Raw genomic sequence first — 22,166 nt, 5'->3', positions numbered from 1 at the left:
AGTGAGGTCTGCTCGGATGCGAACCGCTTAAGCGGTTCGTTCCATTCTGGGATAACCGAGCGGGGTATTATCACGAGACCTCGCTGGACCTGATTCTTTTATCGGCTATCAAAAAGCCCGTTATTATTCCGAAAGCAAGATAGCAGTTCATTCGGGGAAAGAGGACACAACGAACGGGTTAACATTTAAACACACACATTTATTCACACACGTATGCAGTCAGGTATGCAAAACACCAACATGCATGTATACAGAAAAGCATTGGAATTGGCGGGAAGGGACAAGACGCGAGCAAGACAAAGCACTACAACCGTCTATTATTTATTATTCACAAGCATTTAAACAGTTCTACTTGCGGACATGGCGCCACGACATTCACACAAATAAACAAGGAAAAACCCCCTCAAAGACAAGGGGGTCAGACTGGGCCCGTAGGCCTTTATAACGTGGAGCTTGGCGGACCGAAGGAGTTCCACGAGACCGTTGCAGGTTACCTCCACCCTCGTGGTGCCTCGATGGGGCGACCCGCGACGCCCCGTCCCCACGGCAGCTCGTGTAGCCGCGGTTGAGCCCAGGCCTTGACAAGCGGCCGGGTGATTCGGGCCTCACCCGGCGACGCGTTGAGAGGAACGAACAGGTTTTGATGCTCTTCCAAAGTTGATGCTTTTTGTAAGAACCCGTCCGTTCCTCAGCGATGCTCGGACTGTCCCGAAGCCCGATTGAAATGAAAGCGAGGGAAGAACCTTCAGTGTGTAGGCTTGATTTCACTTGATTGAAGCCGCTTCTACGGGCACATCAGGGGATACAGGTGCAGCAAGGAGTACAAATGTAGCAATGTATACATGTGCAGTAGATCACCGCAAAATAAATCAGCAATTAGCACGGAGTCCGGTATACTCTCAATTCTTACCATTCAACGAGCACCAAGTGGACCGCCGCCGTAAATGACAATGCCCCAGGGACAATCCCCCCCCCGACCGCGCGGAATCTCGGCTTTATCTATCCCGTGCGTGAGCCGCGCGACATGTGATCACGCGTCACGTCCTTCAATTCATCACATTCTCCCCGTCTTTAATATGTAATTAGAGGCTCAAATAACGCACCATGATTACTTCAGCGCTATAGGAGTATACATTTCAAGCAGCGCGAACTATTTAAACTACAGAAGCATACATTCCAAGCAGTGAGGATTATTTTGAGTTGTAGGAGCATGGTAATGAGCATCGATATATGATATAATGAGCATATAGGAGCATGAGCATCGAGGATGCCGATAATCCCCTTTACAGATCGAGTCGGCGAGGGGGTTTTATCCGTCGACCTCTCCAGGAGTAAATGGCCGTTTCACTTGAGGGAGGCTTCCGATCCTCTTGGGGAGCCTCGACTCGTGCCGGGGATGACTCCTCGATCGCTCTCGGGTGGAACGCGGCAGCTCCGTCGCCACCATTCCTGGGTGGAGTTCCTGGGGGGGGAAACACCTGGGGAGGGAATGTCAGAGGGAGGAGTGCCAGATGGTGGTGTACCTGCAGGAGGAGTACCTGAGGGAGCCAAATGGCGAACCGACACAGTGGTCTCCCTGCCATCAGGAAGTCTGACATGAGCATACTCTGGATTAGCATCGATGAGTTCGACCTCCTCCACCATTGGTTCATACTTGCTTTGTCGTACCGGGCGTTTCATGAACACTGTTCCGGGATAGGTTAGCCAGTTGGGCGCCGTTTGGCCGTCAACATAACGTCGTTGGTGAGTAAACATTCATTCGTGAGGAGTAGCATTGGTGGACGTACAGAGCAAAGAGCGTATGGAATTCAGAGCGTCGAGAAGGGTAACCTCCCACCGCTCGGGCCCCAGCCCTCTCGATTTCAGCGCCAGAGTTACGGCTTTCCAAATGACTCCATTATATCGTTCCACCTGCCCATCACCCTGTGGGTTGTAACCCGTCGTTCGACTAGTTGCTATGCCGTGCTCAAATAGGAACTGTTTTAGCCCGGCCGACATGAAACACAGCCCTCTGTCTGAATGTATGTACGAAGGTTTCCCAAACAGAGCGAAGAGGTCAGACAGACATTTCACGACAGTGCCCGAGGTCATATCCGAGCAAGGAAATGCGAATGGGAACCTTGAGTATTCATCAACAACAGTGAATATGTATCTGTTGTCTGTCTCGGTCGGCAGGGGCCCTTTGAAGTCGATATTTAGTCTCTCGAAGGGTGAAGTGGCCTTGATCAACCTGCCAGATGCCGCGCCATAGAATCTGGGTTTTAGTTCAGCACAAACAGGGCATGAAGCATTCATTTGTTTAATATCTTCGATAGAATAGGGAAGGTTTTGTCTGCGCACGAAATGTGCCATTATGGTTACTCCTGGGTGGCACAGAGACTCATGGAGGTCTTGCAAAGCCCGACTGATTGTCGTCGAAAAGTAGACCCGAGAGAAGGTGTCTGCAGCAGGGTTTTCCCTCCCGGGCCGGTAAACAATGTCGTAACTATAGCAAGCTAGGTCTATCCGCCATCTCATTATTTTCTCATTCTTAATTTTCCCGTTATTTTTCCCATCAAGCATGAATGCAACGGATCGCTGGTCCATGACGAGTGTGAAGTGGTTTCCCAGTAAATAATGTCTCCATTTACACAGGGCTTTGACAATAGCGTACGCTTCCTTCTCTATTGCTGAGTGTCTCTGCTCGCTTCCAGAGAGAGTTCTCGAGAAGAACGCGACGGGTCGGCCGAACTGATTGAGCGTCGCAGCGATCGCGTGATCGGAAGCACCCGTTTCCACCACGAAGGGCACCGAGCTGTTGATCGATAATACCACGGAATTACTGATATCATCTTTGAGGCTGTGGAAAGCTTTTACAACAGCGGCATCAGGTGGGAAGTTTTTGCAATGCACTAGGGGATGTATTTTTTCAGAGTATTGGGGGATCCATCTCGCGTAGTAAGCGAACATTCCGATCACCCGCCGCATTGTCTGCAGGTCCTGAGGTGGGGGTAGCTCACAAAGTGGGCGCAATCGTTCAGGATCGGGCTTAATCGTGCCGTCGGCTATTGTGTAGCCGAGAAGATTAACTGACCTTGCCGAGAATACGCATTTCTCGTAGTTGAGAGTCAGATTATATTTTCTAGCAATGCTCAAGAATCTGTCCAGATTCATATCATGTTCCCCCCGATCTTTACCGCACACCGTGACATTGTCCACGTAAACAAAAGTGTCTTTGAGGTTTTCATCCGAGATGATGTCGTCCATAACTCGTTGGAAGCAAGCTACTCCATTGGTGACACCGAACGGAATCCTCCTGAATTGATAGAGGCGTCTACCTGCCTGGAACGCGGTGTAATGTTTGTAGTCCTCTCGGATGGGAATTTGATGATAGGCGCTTCGCAAATCGATGGTGCTGAATATTTTATAATTGGCCACGCGTTCGACCATCTCGTCTATGCGCGGCAAAGGGTAGGCATCGAGTTGGGTGAAGCGATTGACCGTTTGAGAGTAATCGACAACCATTCGTTTCTTGTGGTTCTGGCTGGAGGTCACCAACATCTGCGCGCGCCATGGCGAATCGCCTGGTTATATAATACCTTCTTCCAGTAATCGCTTGGTCTCAGAAGTGATGAAGTTCATATCGGCAGTGGTATATCGTCGCGATTTGATCGCTATCGGTTTACAGTCCGGCGACAAGTTAGCAAACAGCTGGGGGGACGATACCTCTGTGGTGGTCAGAGCATTTAGAATTAGACGAGGTTTGCTTCCTCCAAAGGGTATTTCGACGCTCGCGTGCTGCTTGAGGACATTATGACCCAGAATTACGTCTGCGCATAAATCATGAAGCACCAGTACCCTTACATCCCGATGCATGTCACCTTTTACGTCCAATTCAACATTGCAGTACCCTCGTATGCGGGACTGTAGTGATGTGGAGGCCGTGCATACCGTATTGTCTGTCGGGTGGATCTTCCATTTCCTGCCCTTCACTAGCGAGCTGTTGATGAAACTTTCAGAGCTACCGGTATCAATCAGAGCCTCAGCCATATGCCCGTTAATTCGTACGTTGATGATAACCTTGGATAGATTCCCCGGTGAAGCTGCTGTGAGTTTCTTTTGTGAGTAGAGAGCCGCAGAAGTGGGTTTATTTCTTCTAAGAGTAGATTTGCATACCCTGGCATAATGCCCTTTCTTGTCACAATTCATGCATGTGGCATCCCTGGCGGGGCATTTGTTGTGGGGGTGTCTTTTGTACCCACAAAAGAAGCATTTACCAACCGAAGTAGTGGCTGAGGAGTTTGACGAGGTCTGGGTATCCGATTCCTCGGGTTTATCTCCATCCTCAGTGTCGGAGGTGCCCTGGGGGGTTCCTTGAGTTTCCGCCATAGCAGCGTTCATTAGCAGCATCGGTGTCCCATATGACTCGGATCGCTGCTGAGCCGTATCCATTGCTCGAGCCTGGTCAGCTACCATTTCAAGAGTGTTTCGAGCCTCTTGAAATTTCATTTCAAGAGCTACCATATACTCATACATACATACACACACACACACACACACACACACACACACACACACACACACAGACACACAGACACACACACACACACACACACACACACACACACACACACACACACATACATACATACATACATACATACATACATACATACATACATACATACATATATATATATATATATATATATATATATATATATATATATATATATATATATATATATATTTATATATATCGATACCATATTTTCTGGTGTTTTCACTGCACCCCTGTTAAAAAATTTTTTTTAATCTCTTCTCTCTCGTTGCTTTGCTTGTTCTCCAGTGCCAGATGATGGACTTGTCCATGCCGAATCGCCTCCCCACTTGCCATTTCCCAAACTCTTCTGCAGTGTGGCAGATGGAGAGTTTGAAGGCTACATAAATGAATGCCTTGACATCTTGATGGGGAGAGTGGATGATATTGAAGATCGGTGGACTTGCTCTTGCTTTGAAGAGGCCCTGCACTGGTACTTACAAGAGTTGTACATTCAAAATAATGTCGTTCATCAAGTGTCGTAAAAGGGTGTTTTCCGACCTCTTTTGAAAAACGGTCGTAAAATGTCTTTCATCACGATCAAAATGGACACGCCTGTGAAGCGTCTATCACACACCCATTCAAAGAAGATTGAGAGTATCACGTTTTACAACTCTTGTAAGAACCAGTATCAGATGTGTCAGAAATTCGGACTCAACACGAGGACTTTGAGGTGAATGGTGAAGAATGAGAAAATAGTTTTCAGAGTGAGAAACGTTCGAAGAAGATAGGGAACGGAAGATGGGTCTTTTACCCGGACATGGAAAACAAACTTGTTGCAGAGTTTAAACAGATATGTACTTGAGGACTGGAAATGTATTTCGTATTTTTGTCCGAGTTACGGACCATTAAAATTGCAATGACGTAATAAAAACTGACATCGATGCAACTATTCTGAAGAACATTTACCATTATAAGCGCAAGTCATGGCTTTTTGAATACATACATAAAGTCTTATTATTTTCTACACTTGTGTATGAACCGCACCCCCGACTTTTAACTTTTTCCTGCTGATAAGAAAGCGCAATTTATACACCGGAAAATACGCCACATATTTCATATATATATATATATATATATATATATATATATATATATATATATATATATATATATATATATATATATATATATATATATAATTATATTATAATGTATATATATAATTATATTATAATGTGTATATATATATATATATATATATATATATATATATATATATATATATATATAGCCTGGTACCTTTGCGTAGTGACGTGCGCCTGTAATCCGGCTACTCGGAGGCTTGGGTTTGAGGATCGCTTGAGGACGGGGGCTCTGTGCTGGGCCGCGCTATGAGAGGGTGTAGGGCAGCCCAGAATCATGGCGAAACCCAATCCTTATCCCTGTGTCGTAAGAGGCGACCAGGGTTGCGTCAGGAAGGGCATCCGGCGTAAAACCTATGCCAAATCTGTATGCGGATCATAATGGATGATCCGCTGTGGCGACCCCTAACGGAAGCAGCCGAAAGACGAACAACAACAACATATATATAGCCTGGTATTGGCGCAGTGGTTAGGGCAGCGGCTTGGGATCCAAAAGGTCCTGAGTTCAAGCCCCGTTGAGCCACTGAATTAATACACCAGGGGTTGACTCAGCCTGTCATCCTTCCGAGGTCAGCGAAATGAGTACCAGTATACTGGGCCGGTGTATACCCCGGTTAAAATAGGTGTACCATATCCCTGTGTCGTAAGAGGCGACCAGGGTTGCGTCAGGAAGGGCTTCCGGCGTAAAACATGTGCCAAATCATGATGCGGATCATACGGATGATCCGCTGTGGCGACCTCGAACGGGAGCAGCCGAAAGAAGAAGAAGAAGAAGAAGATATATATATATATATATATATATATATATATATATATATATATATATATATATATATATATATATATATATATATATATATATATATACACACACATACTGAAACGCAAAAGAAACTTACCACTTGTTTGAAATGTAATAAAATTGTAACAGTTCAAAATAAAACAAACCAAAAATTGCTAATTGAAACATTGGCATTTTATTGATGACATGTCAAGTTTTTGACCAAGATACACCATCTCATAAGTTTGTTCTACAGTACAGAACAGCACAGGGTGCAATGTCAGTCCCCTTTCAATAGCGTGTGTGGCCACCATCGTTTTGGATACAGGTAGTGCATCGTCGGTGCATACTGCCTACCAGTCTTTGGATGGATTGCTGCTGGATTCTGTCCCACTCAGTCCTCAATGTCTGAAGCCATCTGACTTAGGACCATCTGCCTGTCCTGCCTTGCAGTGGTGACTCTTGGCCTCCCTGATCGAGGTCTGCCATCTGCAGAGTTGTGGAGGGTGTCTCTGTCCACCAGGGCCGATATCGTCTGGTGTGAACAGCCAAGGCGACGTGCCACCTCAAGGTAGCTCAATCCGACTTGCAGTATGCCCAAGGCACACTGCCGTTGATCCCTTGACAATCGTGGCATGTTGATTGAAATGCCCATTTTGCACTGGCCTTTTTAGAGCCAATATCAAGACATCACGTGCAGCTAATTAAAATCATCCCATACCCCTTGGCTAATCACTGACAGTCAAAACGGCTGTTCAACAGCTGTGCTATGAAGTGACCATTGAAGGTTCAAGTGATCATCCGTGACCGTTTTGTCTGCCAGTGAGGACACTATTGTCCACAAAAAAGTTCACACATTTACTACACGCAGTGCTATTGTTGATATTTGAAGGTTTAAAAGGTGGTAAGTTTCTTTTGCGTTTCAGTATATGTATATATATATATATATATATATATATATATATATATATATATATATATATATATATATATATATATAGATAGATATACTGTATATACATGTAATTATATTATATTTTCGAGATATATCCCTGAAAAAAAAATTCCCTAAAAATATCTGCTGTTCTTCCTTTGCTCAAATCGGTTCATCTGACCACATGCTTGTCAAAGTAGACATCTCTTTGGCTGTTATGAGAGAACCACCTCAGCACCGTCGAGTCTGGCACTTCACTCAGGCTGACTCGTGGGGACTTCAAGCAGCTATCAAACTTCTAGACTGGTCTCCCATCTCTACTTTCTCTGACATCAACTCATCCTGAGAATTGTTTCAAAGAAATTTGCTCTCTCTCATGCACAGATTTATCCCATCTCATCTTCAGTTGTCATACCCTTCCTCCTGCCCATTGTACACTGAAGCTTGAAGTGAGGCAGTTGTCCTAAAACAACTTGCCTTTGCCTCATGGACAGGAAATCCAACTTAAGGCAATCTTGGTTCCTTCCACAAAGCTCGGAACAAGTGTGTGTCTCCCATCAGGAGAGCCAGGAAACACCATCTTTCTAATCTCAAGTCTGAACTCTCAAACCTGTCTCCCTCTTCCAAATCCTGGTGGCATCAACTTAAGTCTGTTTCTGGTGTATATTCCTCCTCCATCCCCTCCCTTACCTCAAATGGCTGCACAGGTGACACGGCACGCAAAAAGGCTAAATGCCTATTTCCGTGTTTGCTTCTAAATCTTGTGTCCCAAACCCATCGCTTTCTGTACCCACCTTACACTGTTGCACACAACTGTTCCTGGACCCTGTGTCCTTTTCTCCTGATAAGGTGGAGATTTTGCTGTCAAACCTCAACTCTGATTCTGCAACCGGTCCAGATGGCATCAGCCCACGTGTCCTAAGAACCTACTCTGCTGCTCTTGCTCATCCTCTCTCGGTTGTACTCACCCTCTCTCTGTTCTATTCACCCTCTCCTTTGCTCTAGGTCATCTTCCATCTGCTTGGGAATCAGCAAACATTACCGCTCTGCTTAAAAAAGGTGCAAAAACAGATCCCTGCAACTACAGACCAATCAGTCTTCTCCCAATCATCAGAGATGTTATGGAATGCATCATTGCTTCCGACATTTAATCCTTCCTCTTCTCTAATGGCCTGATTTCCGATCGTCAATTTGGATTCAGACCAGGTCACTCTTCCCTGGACTTGCTACTGCTGCTTTCTCAACAATGGATGGAGTTCCTCAACACCAGACATGAGATCAGTCATCTTCCTAGATACGGTCACGTGCTTTCGATATGGTCTGGCACCCTGCCATGCTCACCAAACTCTCTTCCCATGGTATCCAAGGCAATCTCCACTCATGACTCGCAAACTTCTCCTGTTGCAGCGAACATGTGGCCCTTAATAAAATTCTCTCATCCCCTCTTCCTATCCAGGCTGGAGTTCTTCAAAGCAATGTTCTGGGCCCTGTGCTTTTTCTGATTTTCATCAATGATCTCTCCAACTCTTTGGAAAATCCTCTTTATCTCTTTGCTGATGACTCCACCCTCTGCTGTGCCATCTGTCATCCCTCAGATCGACAAGTCGCAGCCTTTTCAGATCTGGATAAAATCACAAGCTGGTCAAACACTTGGAACATGTCTTTCAATCCTGACAAATCTCACACTGTCACTATGTCTCTCCGAAAGGACCGTTTGGCAACCCAAAGCAGTGGTGTTGGAGCAGCTGGTGCAGGTAGTGAGTGGTGTGTGTGCAGTGGGAGCAGGCAGTGAGTGGTGTGTGTGTAGCGGGAGCAGGCAGTGAGTGTTGTGTGTGTAGCGGGAGCAGGCAGTGAGTGTTGTGTGTGTAGCGGGAGCAGGCAGTGAGTGGTGCGTGTGCAATGGGAGCAGGCAGTGAGTGGTGTGTGCAGTGGGAGCAGGTAGTGTGTGGTGTGTGCAGTGGAAGCAGACAGTGAGTGGTGTGTGTGTGCAGCAGGAGCAGGCAGTGAGTGGTGTGTGTGCAGCGGGATCAGGCAGTGAGTGGTGTGTGTGCAGCATGAGCAGGCAGTGAGTGGTGTTCAGTGGGAGCAGGCAATGGTGTGGGTGCAGTGGGAGCAGGCAATGGTGTGGGTGCAGTGGGAGCAGGCAATGGTGTGGGTGAAGCGGGAGCAGGCAGTGGTGATAGTGCATGCAGCGGTGAGGGTGCAGTGGGGGCAGGCAGTGGTGTGGGTGCAGCAGGAGTAGGAAGTTGTGGTAGTGCATGCAGTGGTGGGGGTAAAGCATGAGCAGGCAGTGGTGAGGGTGCAGCATGAGCCTGCAGTGGTGAGGGTGTAGCATGAGTAAGCAGTTGAGGGTGCAGCGCGAGCAAGCAGTTGTGAAGGTGTAGTGTGAGCAGCCATTTGTGAGGCAGTAATTTCACGCAGTGTTGAGGCAGCAGTTGCAAGTAGTGGAGAGGGTGCTAAACCGATATAGAGCATGATATCTCAAAAAGTTATGGACCGATTCAGATGAAACTTGGTGGACACGTTGGGTGTGTGACCACGACAAATTGATTTTATTTCGGTGAAGATCTGAATCCGGATCCGACTACTAGAATTTTAAAGTGCTTCTTCACCATTGAGTGATCGGGCTCATAAACGATACAGAGCATATTTCAAAAATGTATTGGGCCCGATTTGTTCTTGTGGATCAGGCATTACAGGGCAGATGTATGCACTCTACCGAGTGGCCTTCTCGTTTCGGGAAAGTTTACTTAGAGGTTTTGAAAAATATATACAGGATATTGGGTAAGCAAACTGTGGTCAGATATTACACCACCACAAGTGAATGAAAGCAAAGGGTTGTGAGGTATTTTTTTCTGGGATTCTCCCAAGATTAGGAAATGATAAAGAAATTATGAGCAGAGTGATAGATGTCAACCAATGGCTGGAAGAATGGTGTATGGAGGAAGGTTTTGCATTTAAGAAGCAGTGGGAATCATTTTGGGGGCAAAGGGAGTGTTTCCAGAATGATGGCCATATGCTAAATAGAAAGGGGGAAGCAAGATTTGCAATGGGAATTGAAGAAGGTATTTTGGCTTTTTAGGTCAGCAGAGAGTGGGGAAGCTATTAAGGAAGTGATAATGTCATTGTGAATAGTAAGGCCAGGTAAGAAAATATAATTTCAGGAAGGGAAAAGTTAAACATATTATATACCAATGCCAAGAGTTTAAATAACAAGTTTGAAGAGTTGAGGCCAAATTAAAAAGCGAGGAGTGAGACGTGGTTTAATGAAGAGAGTAACTGGAGGACAGGATTAGAAGACTACAAGGTGTATTGGTGTGATAGGAAAGTGAAAATAGGAGGACTCGCAATCTGGGTAAAGGACAGCATTGCATCAAGAGAATGGGGTGACATGAAGGAGGGAATTAATGTCGAGGATTGTGTATGTGTGGAGATTAGAGATTGCAAAAACAATAAGATACTGGTAGGCTGCTTTTATTGGGCTCTGGGTGTGAAGGAAGAGGGGAATGATAAAAAGGAATGTTAAAAAAGGACTTCACAGAGACCTCAAAAACCATCCCTGGGAATATTAATGCAAAGGAACTACAGTTTGAGGCTGTCTGAGGCTCAGTGCAACTCCTGAAAAGAGCCCTCGGAATGAAACTTTGAGAACAAGAAATCTTCACAACTTGGACCATGAATCGTGACGAAAAGGATGTAATGGATCCCTTCCTGAAACGGAGATAGATACTTTGAGAGCTGGGAGAACTCCATTCCACCTTCTGAAATCCGCATGTGGAGATAATAACCAATGACACACACACACACACACACACACACACACACACACACACACACACACACACACACACACACACACACACACACACACACACACACACACACACACACACACACACACACACACACACACGTACGGATGCTGCTCCTTTTAGTAAATATGAACCTGTATGCAGCTTGCCAAATATTCTGTTTGGAGCTCGCTGTGTCGTGAGTATCATTTGTCTTATGGCTATCAGCACTATTTGAAACCCTTCAGTCAAATCTGGACAAGATAAGCCACTGTTCAGCTCCGTGCAACATGACGTTCCACACCGGCAAGTCACACTCTCACACTGTCTCTCCACAAGGATCATAAATCAACCTTAACAATCCATTTATCTGGACAACCACTGGAAAGGGTGCAGTCTTTGGAATTCCTTGACCTCACAATCTGCCATATCCTTTTATGTGAGGATCATATCTCAAAAGTGGCATCAAAGGCTATTTGCCACTTGGGTATTTTTCTTCGAGCCAAGGCATTCATGAGCCACACCAAGCCCATCAGAATGTACAAGGCTTTCATATGGAGCTCCTGGGAGTATGCCTCCCCACTCTGGGCTGGTGTTCCTGCTTTCCACTGTGCTCCTCTTGAGGTGTTCGAAAAAAAAAAAACCCGCCGCCTGCAATATTGGTATCGAGCCAGGAGGCGGATTACCTGGGACTGTCACTTTCCTACTACCAGCATGTTGGTGGGCTCGATGTTTTATACAAGTTTACATTATGGCTTTTTCTCCCCCCCCCCTCCTGTGCACTCCTACATGTAATACCCTCCCCAAGTAACCCTAAGTCACACATGTTTTTCCAAAGTCTTCACCTTCTTTCCCATTCCAGGTCTAAACTTGCCCACCTGCATTCATTGGCCACCTTATTCTTCCATTTGTGGAATTGTCTCTTTATTCTTTTAAGGAAAATAAAAATGTGCAAGTACTGGAATGGGGTAATTGCACAGATTAAATAAACCTGGTGTTGGCTTAACGGTTAAGGTGGCTGGCTTAAGATCTGAGGGTCTTGAGTTTGAGCCTTTGTCGTGACGTTAAATAACACCAGGTGGGTTGACTCAGCCTGTCATCCTTCCGAGGTTGTGAAAATGAGTACCGTCTTACTGGAAACGGGGCACTACATCAGCGGTCAGCTACGCTTCCAGCAATGATGCAACCGGCAGTTACAGGCTGCATACGAAATAATAATAAACAGACGAGATGAGCCAAACGATCTTTACCTCTGCAGTAAGTCTGGTGTAATTAACTCTCAGGACTGAATAAATATCCATTTCGATTTGACCAATTTCTGTTTTGCAGCAATGTCAACCTCATGTCCCTGTAAACATATGACAATGTGTTGTATGCAGGTGATATCTCTCTTGTAAAAGTGGAACACATGCAAGACGAAGACGATAATGATTCATCAGCCCTACAAGCTTTCGGTTGTGTTTCTGTGAAGAACGATCCAGATGATCATGCAACAAACTGCAGTGGTCCTTGTTCAGCAACCGGTGAGCACAAACATACAAAGTATTTAATCCTTCTTGTTCAGGATAAATTGATTTTTTGAAATTTTACTATAATGGAGCAAACGTCGATGTCACCAAAACTCCAAAATTGCCATTTAACAGTTCTGGGGCCTATGTTGAGTTTCAAAACTTGATTCTACAAACTCGATTACTGCGCTTAAGTGGCCACCCAAGGCCAGCAGCCGACCATGCACTTCAGCCTTACTCCAGTGCACATACTTCAGCACATTTTCCGGCCCAAGCTCCGATAAACTTATCTGGGCATTCCCTCCTACAGGGCGGGGGGTACACACTAGATGTCCTCAATATTTTGATGTTGATGAAAATTGATTTTGATTTCATGTTCTTTATTTTTTACAGAACATTCAGGAATGAATATTTTGGTGGCGAACAAAATTGGTGCTTTGAAGAAACATTCACTCGGTCAACACTCATTACCTTTAAGTCACAAGTCCAGCTCTCGTCAACACAGCAGAAAGGTTAAGATGAAACTTTCAAAACACAAAAGGTTCTCAAAAGGCAAAAGTGTAATGTTTGCAATAAGGCTTTTCCTTCACTGAGCAGCATGAAAAGTCATATGATGACCCATACGGGAGAGCGCCCACACAAGTGTTTTGAATGTGGGAAGAGTTTTCTTTATAAATGCATCTTAGATGGACATAAGATATCCCATATGGGTGAACGTCCATACAAGTGCTCCGTTTGTGGTAAAGGTTTGTCTCGAAAAGTTAATTTAAAATTACATATGAGGGCCCACACTGGAGAGCGTCCTTACAAGTGCTCCATTTGCGATAAGAATCTTGGGTATAAAAGGACCTTGAAAACACACATGATGACCCACACTGGAAAGTATCCTTACAAGTGCTCTATCTGTGACAAGGGTTGTTCTCAAAAACGTAATTTGAAATTGCATATGATGGTCCATACAGGAGAGCGCCCACACAAGTGCTCTCTTTGTGAGAAAGATTTCCCTCGAAAGCGTAATTTAGATTTGCATATGAGGGTCCATACAGGAGAACGCCCATACAAGTGCTCTGTCTGTAGTAAAACATTCTCTCAAAAGGGAAGTCTGCAATTGCATATGAGAATACACACAGGAGAGCGCCCGTTCACTTGCATTGACTGTGGGAAGGGTTTTATTTATAAACGTATGTTCGAGACACATAAATTAACCCATACGGGAGAGCGCCCGTACGAGTGCTTTGACTGTGGGAAGGGTTTTCGTGATAAAAATGCCTTAGACACACATAAATTTACCCACACTGGAGAACGCCCGCACAAGTGCTCTGTTTGTGGTAAAGGTTTCTCTCGAAAAGTTAATTTGAATTTGCATATGAGGGTCCACACAGGCGAGCGTCCTTATGCGTGCTCTGTCTGTGATAAAAATTTCTCTGAAAAGGGAAAACTGAAATTGCATATGGCTATCCATACAGGAGAGCGTCCTTACAAGTGCTCGGTTTGTGATAAATGTTTTGCTCGAAAAACCAATTTGAAAATGCACGTGAGGATCCACACAGGAGAGCGCCCGTACAAATGCGCCGTCTGTGAAAAGAAATTCTCCGAAAAGAGAAGTCTGAAAATGCATATAACTACTCATACAGGAGAGCACCCATACAAGTGCACTCTTTGCGATAAGAGTTTCATTTATAAAAAGAGCTTGGATGCCCACCAGACCACCCACACCAGAGAGCACCTGCAAATCTGCTCTGTCTGTGGTAAAGGTTTCTCTCACATAGGTTACTTGAAATTGCATATGAGGGCCCACACAGGAGAGCGCCCATACAAGTGCTCTGTCTGTGACAAAATATTATCGAAAAAGAAAAGTCTGAAATTGCATATGACGACCCATACAGGAGAGTACCCATACAAGTGCACGCTTTGCGATAAGAACTTCATTTATAAAAAGAGCTTGAATGTCCACCAGATCACCCACACCAGAGAGCACCTGCAAATCTGCTCTGTCTGTGGTAAAGGTTTCTCTCGTATAGGTTACTTGAAATTGCATATGAGGGCCCACACAGTAGAGCACCCGTACAAGTGCTCTGTCTGTGATAAAGAATTATCTGAAAAGAGAAGTCTGCAATTGCATATGACTACCCACACAGGAGAGCACCCACACAAGTGTGCTCTTTGTGATAAGAGTTTTATTTATAAAAAGAGCTTGAATGTCCACCAGACCACCCACACCAGAGAGCGCCTGCAAATCTGCTCTGTCTGTGGTAAAGGATTCTCTCACATAGGTTACTTGAAATTGCATATGAGGGCCCACACAAAGAAGAATGTCCCAACAAATGCACTGTCCCCCTCTCCTCCCCCATCCCCTTCAAAAAAACCCAATTCTTCTGTGACCGATTCGTGTGATGTTAAAGAGCAGGTTTTGGGTCGCTGATGACTTCGCGTGATTCGAAGGTTGTAAGCACATTAATAATCGTTGGGCAATTATTTTCTTACATTTGAAACTCAAAATATGCTAAAATTAACTTTTAAGTCAAAACTTTTGCCAGTGATCGAAAAACAGATCGGAATTTACCGAAGATGCTATGACGTCACGTTCTCCGAAAACTTCATGAACATTCGGAAACTGCGTCTGAACAATGGCGAGATGCGAATCAGAGAGTGATTTCAGCGGCGATGAAATTGAGTGTTTTTTTTCCGATATTGCCGAGGACGAGTCGGAGGATGATGGGAATTTATACTATGGAGTTTCTGGCCCTGAGCCATATAAATTTGAGCCACTTGCAAGTGCTAGAAAACGGCCTATTTTGTGTACAAGTGACAGGACTGACTGCCCGGAAGTTCACACCGACATTCTCCACCAGACAGATTGGTTTGTATATTTTCATTTTCTTGTTCGATGCATAAAATAATGTAAAGTTTGATTCGTCTGTGACTTGATATAATAATTTTTAAACCTCTAGTCACTCAAGAATCAGAAATAGAATGAATCAATAATGGACCCAAATATATTATACACCGTAGCCTTGGCATTGAAGTCTTTCTGACAGCTGAGCTTGATCCCAGCGAAAGTGAACAGTTAGAACAAACCCCAACTTTCAAGAGACTGTTGTGGCATATCAATACCAAAACATGTTTAGCCTCATTGGGAAATATTCTACCAAATTAAGAAAAAAAGTGGAAAATTGATCAATTTTTTTACAATTGAAATGAAATAGCCCAATTTGCTGATGCTGTTAAAAAAGTAATTTAATCAACAATAAGTTGATTTGTTGAGAAATTTTTTCATGCTTGTGTTTTTCAGAAAGTTTATTTATGTGTTTTTCCATGTACTCTTTAAGAATACATTTCAAGGCTTTTCTCATTTAAACTCAACAATTGATTCTGTGACTGAGCAGTATCTGGAGAACTTGTCAACAAACAACTCATATTCACAGAGTGGTGATCGGATGTGTTTATGCCTTCGTAATCCTCAGCTGTAAAATGGTCACCACACATGACCAGTCTATCCAAAGGATCCTCTTTACCCGTTTTCTTTGGGGGAAAATTCGCCCGTTTTGTTTGTACAAATCTTATCCACTGCCAGCGAATGTTTGATTCCTTCGGGAATCGGTGGGAGCGATTACCCGTTTTCCAGCCATTTTCGCAAAACATGACGACACACGTACGAGGCATGATGTACAAATATCCAAATAACTTTGTTCTACAATAATTCAAAATAAAAAAGGATAATATAGACAGTTGCAAGCTCAAATAAAGCGAAAGAACGGCCCGCTGAGCTGGACACTTCTTCAATGATCGAGTGAGCGTCCGCTCTGTTTTGGAGAACGTGACGTCACCATCCATATATGGCAGGCGACTGTTTTTTTCAACAGCCTCGAGAAATAACAACTTCGGATTTAAATTTCATTAATTTTCCCAATAGTTAGGCAACCACAATAGTTTGCATCGAACTATTTAATGCACATATCATATTGATAAATTTTCAGAACATGTTTGGTGACCCACAACCTGCTCTTTAACTTCTAATAAAGAAGAGACTTGTATTTCTTGCACAAACATTGTCCATGTTTGCTGTATCTAAATTCAAAGCAGTAATTTCAGATATATGAGGATATGGGGCTATTGAGTTTGTATGATTGAGATCAGTAACAATGTCACCATAATTGTGGGACAAAATGAACATCAATAATCTTTCAAATGAGGATTGGCTGTATAAAGAAAGTATTGTTATAAAAATGAGAATTTTTGTATTTTGTTTTGATGTTTTGCTTTTATTGATTGGAATGGTTGATGTCATGATTGCTGTGATGGGGACTATATATTTTTTGTATACACGATTTTTGTTGCTTTGTCATATAATGGTTTAATATTTGTATTGTTAAGCAAAGAGTAGAGACATTTGGACGAGGTTGATAATCGCAGTAAAAAAAAAATGCCTTGTAATGAGCAACTCACCAAGTGGCATAAGCAGTCTTCAATGTCAGACATTAGCCTTACTGAGTGTCATGGCAAGCGTTTGCCCAGGCAGGTGTAGCCATACCCAAACAAGCCAAAGCTTTGGACACCAGGGCAGTCATGTCATTGGCCCTTGCTAGATTATGCATGCAGCAATCGGCCTAAAGGTTTGTGACCTGATGTGGAGATATAAAGAGGAGAGAGCGAGAGAAAGTGGTGCTGAGAAGAGGTCGACAGATGGAGGGCAGATATTGGTGGTCACTGTTTGATCTTTATCATCCACCAACTAATGCCGCAGATCGGACACCTAGTTTAACGCCATCCGAGGGATGGCACACACATTGATGAAACAACCTGTCTTGAAACACCGGCATGACAGATTGTGGCTGGGCAGAGATTTGAACTCAGGTGAGGCAGCTTCAAGCCGAGTGTGGGTACAGTATTACCCTGATTTATGGCTCCCCTTTATGCGTTGTCATGTGACTTAATACGTCGTCATCACTTCGTCACGTTATTTATACCACTATGTCGTCATTCGTCTTCACGTTAATATGTCGTTACCTGCAAAATGCAAATATTAACACGTCACATTATTAATACCGCCACTCTACTTGCGCCACCTCAACTCGCACTTCGCCTTAAAAGCCATACCTTTTCTTCTCGAGCATTTTCAGATAAAGACGCCAGAATACATCGCGAAAGTACGAAATGAAGAGATTGCAAAAGAACTACTTTACTTTGCGTCACACGTAAAGAAATGTACTGTCCTGCAGAGGCATTCTAAAAGTGCTACCTTAGAAATGAAATTAAATGTTATTCGGCGAATGTATGGGGTGAACGTGCTGTTGATGTTGCCGGTTTGTTACCTTATCTGGAATTTGAATTCCAGAGAAGGTGTTGTCATCATATCATGCAACCTCCATCCGTCTACTATTTTGACTTCTCCGGCCAAACCGCTGGGCCAATCCAGCTGAAATTTGGGAGCAACATTCCGCTCCTGACTAGTAATAGGGATTGCAAAGCTCGTTCCAGTCACGTGTCTTTACGTCGGTCAAAATGGCAGACTTACTAAATTCCTTCAAAAATCTTCTTCTCCAGACCCACCAGTCAGAATGCTGCCAAATTTGGGTTACAACATTAAGACAGGGTCGTGATGTTAAATTATGGAGGTCATGCCAATCATGTGACCGGAAGTGTGTCAAAGTGGCGGATTTAGTCATTTTTGGGGGGAAAATCGTGTAAATTCCTTCAAAAATCTTCTTCTCCAGACCCACCAGTCAGAATGCTGCCAAATTTGGGTAACAACATTAAGACAGGGTCGTGATGTTAAATTATGGAGGTCATGCCAATCACTTGACCGGAAGTGTGCCAAATGGCGGATTTAGTAATTTTGGGGGGAAAAATCGTGTAAATTCCTTCAAAAATCCTCTTTTCCAGACCCACCAGTCAGAATGCTACGAAATTTCAGTTACAACATTAAGTTAGGTACCAGGTCCAGTGGTCCTATTTTTAAGTTTGCATCTGACTGGTGCTTACAATCTCCATAAAATCTGCTGTTCATTAGAGGAAGAAGAAAAGGTTCCGCCAAGTACAACCACTTCCGGAAAAGGTTTATTTTTATTTATGATCTATCGAGTAATTGTTTTTTAATTTGTATGTGTATTTGAATATAACTGTCCTTAATCAAAAAAAGGGTAATATACTTCGATTAATTTGCAATTGGTCACTGGCTTTGACACCAATACAAATTTTTATTACGGATCCTCGATATCAGAAAGATAATATGTTGAAAAAACACTTTCAAACGGAGCACCGTGCTGCCATTAGAGCATTTAAATTGCATCTGATGTTGCAACAAATGCAAATTGTTGCTCCCAGCTTGCCAGCTCGGTGACAGAAAACGCCATTTGCATTTCTGCCGCCTCCATCCCTACTCCATTTAGAATCCGGTGCAGGCACGGGCAACTTGCGAGTAGATAAAAAGTGAAATATAATATGTGAAGTGGCAATGTTAGGAACGCATCCCCCGCTTATTCCATTACCTCTTTCGAGAAAAATTTCTTTGATTTACATCGTTTCGATCTTTGGCACACTTTTCCAATGTAAACCGGGGTCTGATAGCAAGTACCTCTAGGCCATCCTGCTACCACAACCAGCAGCCACATTCTTTATACAAAATGAATTTGAAAGGAGGCTCGGCTTCAGTGGGAACTAACGCAGATATTTGGAGCACTCTTGGGATGTACTGCCCTTACAAAGCTGGTGACCTGCTGTTGGGCCATTCAATGATGTGACCCACCAATGACCCACCACAGTAGGCAGGAGTGATTCTCCATGGTGAGATTGACATCATGAATCCAAACGGATACGCTTGCACGAATACCCGCGGTGAGTGATGCGAGATATAAACTGATACACTTTGTAAGAAAACACTAATTGAAGCACTCTTTCATAGCATCAGTGTGCTGCACAACTTTCACGTCGATAACTTTGTCGTCAACATCGCAGTTACCTTCGTGGAAAAATAATTGTGGTTACATCTACTGCTCACTGTACCATCGAGTTGGTGACTTATTCGCTCCAACATCTTCATCCATTTCATATTGCGAACCCTGGTGTCCATCCATCTGTGCGTTCGTCTGTCTCCCGTTTATAATGGCCTCTTCCTGCGCTGCATTGCATATAACCATTGAGCACTCTGCCCCACCCAGAAAGCTATCACCAGAGCATGAGCTGGCTCACTCATCCCTCATTTACCATGGAAACGCATGCCAAACGAAAATGTAAATTAGTGATCGAGCATTCTTTGTGGAAAATGTGTGCTAGTGATAGTTTAAGGAAGTTGGAATTGAGAGACATTTCTATTGACTATGTTGTCTCTCAATTCTTCTTTTGTTGGTTCCTTTCAGTTACAGAGAGCATTTATGTTTGACCTTTTCAAGATAGTGCCCTCACTCACATCTATCTTTCACTTTCACATTTCCTTATACTTTTGCATCAAATTCCTTTTTCTATTTTTCCTATCTTTATACCAATTTCCCCTTCTTACTTCTCCATCCCACTATGCCACTGAAGCAGAAAAAAAGTGCAGAAGAAAAAAGAGACCAAAAACGGCTGCAGAAGCAAGCTCAGCGTGCTAACCCTGCAAAGAGGGCAGCAGAGCAAGAACGAGAGCGAGCTCGAAAAAGGACCCGCCGCGAGGATTATGACTACAGGTCGAAAGAAAATTCTGCCTCCAGAGAAAGAATGCGACTATATCGTCAAGACCCCAATTATAGATTACAAGAGAATGCAGCCTTGAGAGAGCGTATGAAGGCACGCAGAAAGGATTCAGAATTCGTGGCACTTGAACGACTGGCAAAAACTGCGGCAAGACTTAAAAAATGTTCAAGCACAGTAACACGTGAACTTGAACAAGCACTGGACACACAATGAGTGAAACCAAGAGTGCAACGCAATTAACCTTTTTAAAGTCCATGAAATAATTTAAATTGATAGATGACCATAACAAACTTTTCCCCTCACTGGGAATGGGTACTTTTGCCTGTGCTCTCATACTTTAGACTGCTGCCATGTGTGCTCACACATTTTGGTAAACCATTATTTCTGTTTATTTGCTTAATTTAGGATAGAGTTAAAATAATCTTGGTAAATTGCTTGTTGATGAGCTCACGCTTGTAAGGGGGAAAAAAAATAATGTAAATAAAGATTTTAATTTTCCATTACCAACATGGTGGCATGAGTCCTGTTTATCTAGTATTTGGTTAAATTGCCTCTTTACTCCAACCTCTTGGAATCTGGATCACAACAGACTCCGTGATGGGTAGAGGAGTGTTTATGGGTGTGGTTGCCACCTTGGGAGTGGTCATCTGACCATGATCTGTGGCTTGGGATACTAAAGCTTGTGGCAGTATTTGAGCAAAGGGTCTTGTTGCTTTCGAAATACTTTTTCATTATCCAATATTTGTGCTGTGAAACAAAGCATCGGCAAGTACCTGAAAATGAACGATTGTTTAATTGGAATATAAAACTTCACGACATGCTTCCCAGTCATTCCAACCCTTCTCTAAAGATTCAGAAAACACACAAAGTAGCCGACATAGAAAGCAAAGGATGTTATCGCATGACCAATTTTTCTAAAACTACGATTGCAAAGCTTCGTTTCTAATTCGTAAGCATAGATAACACCATTTTCAATACTTTTTTTAATGTTTTGGAAAACAAAATCAACACCGAGGACATGTCTTACAAAAATTCAGTTTTGCAAGGAGAAGAGGAGATAAGGACCATACTCTGTGCAGAGCGTTGGTGCTGCCTAAGCAGTCTTCTTGGTGATTGGGCGTAATCCTGGACGGGTCGCTACTCCGACACAGTATACCAGCATGCTGGCACTCATTTTGCCAACCCCGGAAGGATGACAGGCCGAGTTAACCCCACCTGGTATTAATTCAACAGGTGAGTAGGATTTGAACTCAGGATCCTAGGATCCAAAGCCCACCACCCTAACCATTAAGCCACCATCAACGCTGCATATGGGAAGACAATATAATGACCATATTAGGAGGTGGGAAGGATGTACCTATCCACTATATCAGAGGGAAAGAACAGGTGAGGACCAGTGTGGGCCCATTGAGGAATAGCACCGAGAGAGTGGTTAGTGAGGAAAGTGAGATGGCAGGCTTTTAAACAGGTATTTTGCTTCAACTTTTACACAACAACAGTGAGAATTGCTAATAGCTGAGAGTATCTCTCAAGGAGGTGAGAAAGGACTTTTACAGAAGATCCTAGTTGGAGTGGAGGAAGTAAAGGAACAGCTCAGAAATCTAAGAGTAGGTAAGGCTCTGTTGCCAGATAATATTGTTATGTTTGTGGGGTAGATGGAGGAATTTCATAACAAAAGTAGGATTGTATAGGGTAGCATGGTCCGGAGACATCCTGATGTAATTTAATTAGGGAAACAGTCAGCATAAGATTGATATGTGTCACCACATGGGGAGCAGTGCTGTGTTAATTAGGTAGGGATTAAGGCTAATTTATCCCAG

The 22,166-nt window shown here is 43.7% G+C and overlaps 1 protein-coding gene across 3 annotated transcripts in view; it reads left to right on the top strand.

Annotated features, from left to right (window-relative positions):
* The window catches only part of LOC147027915 (uncharacterized), a 98,977-nt gene extending 78,124 nt beyond the window's left edge, over nucleotides 1-20,853 (top strand). Inside the window, exons 6-8 of one of the 3 annotated variants that reach the window (XM_085877751.1) lie at nucleotides 12,550-12,693; nucleotides 13,072-13,190; nucleotides 20,203-20,853. In XM_085877751.1, coding sequence (XP_085733877.1) covers nucleotides 12,550-12,693; nucleotides 13,072-13,190; nucleotides 20,203-20,559 — 620 coding nt within the window. In that variant the 3' untranslated portion in view covers nucleotides 20,560-20,853. Of the gene's footprint in view, nucleotides 1-4,828; nucleotides 5,013-12,549; nucleotides 12,694-13,071; nucleotides 13,191-20,199 lie in introns of those variants that run through there. The other 2 variants (XM_085877750.1, XM_085877752.1) reach the window with 2 other exon arrangements.
* The last annotated feature ends 1,313 nt before the right edge of the window (nucleotides 20,854-22,166 follow it).

Source organism: Eptatretus burgeri, chromosome 4 (genome assembly GCF_056783735.1).
Source record: "Eptatretus burgeri isolate ZD-2024b chromosome 4, Ebu_testis_v1, whole genome shotgun sequence".
NCBI lineage: Eukaryota > Metazoa > Chordata > Myxini > Myxiniformes > Myxinidae > Eptatretus > Eptatretus burgeri.
Note: the sequence above shows the minus strand (reverse complement) of the source record. Positions and strands in the feature narration are given on the sequence as shown.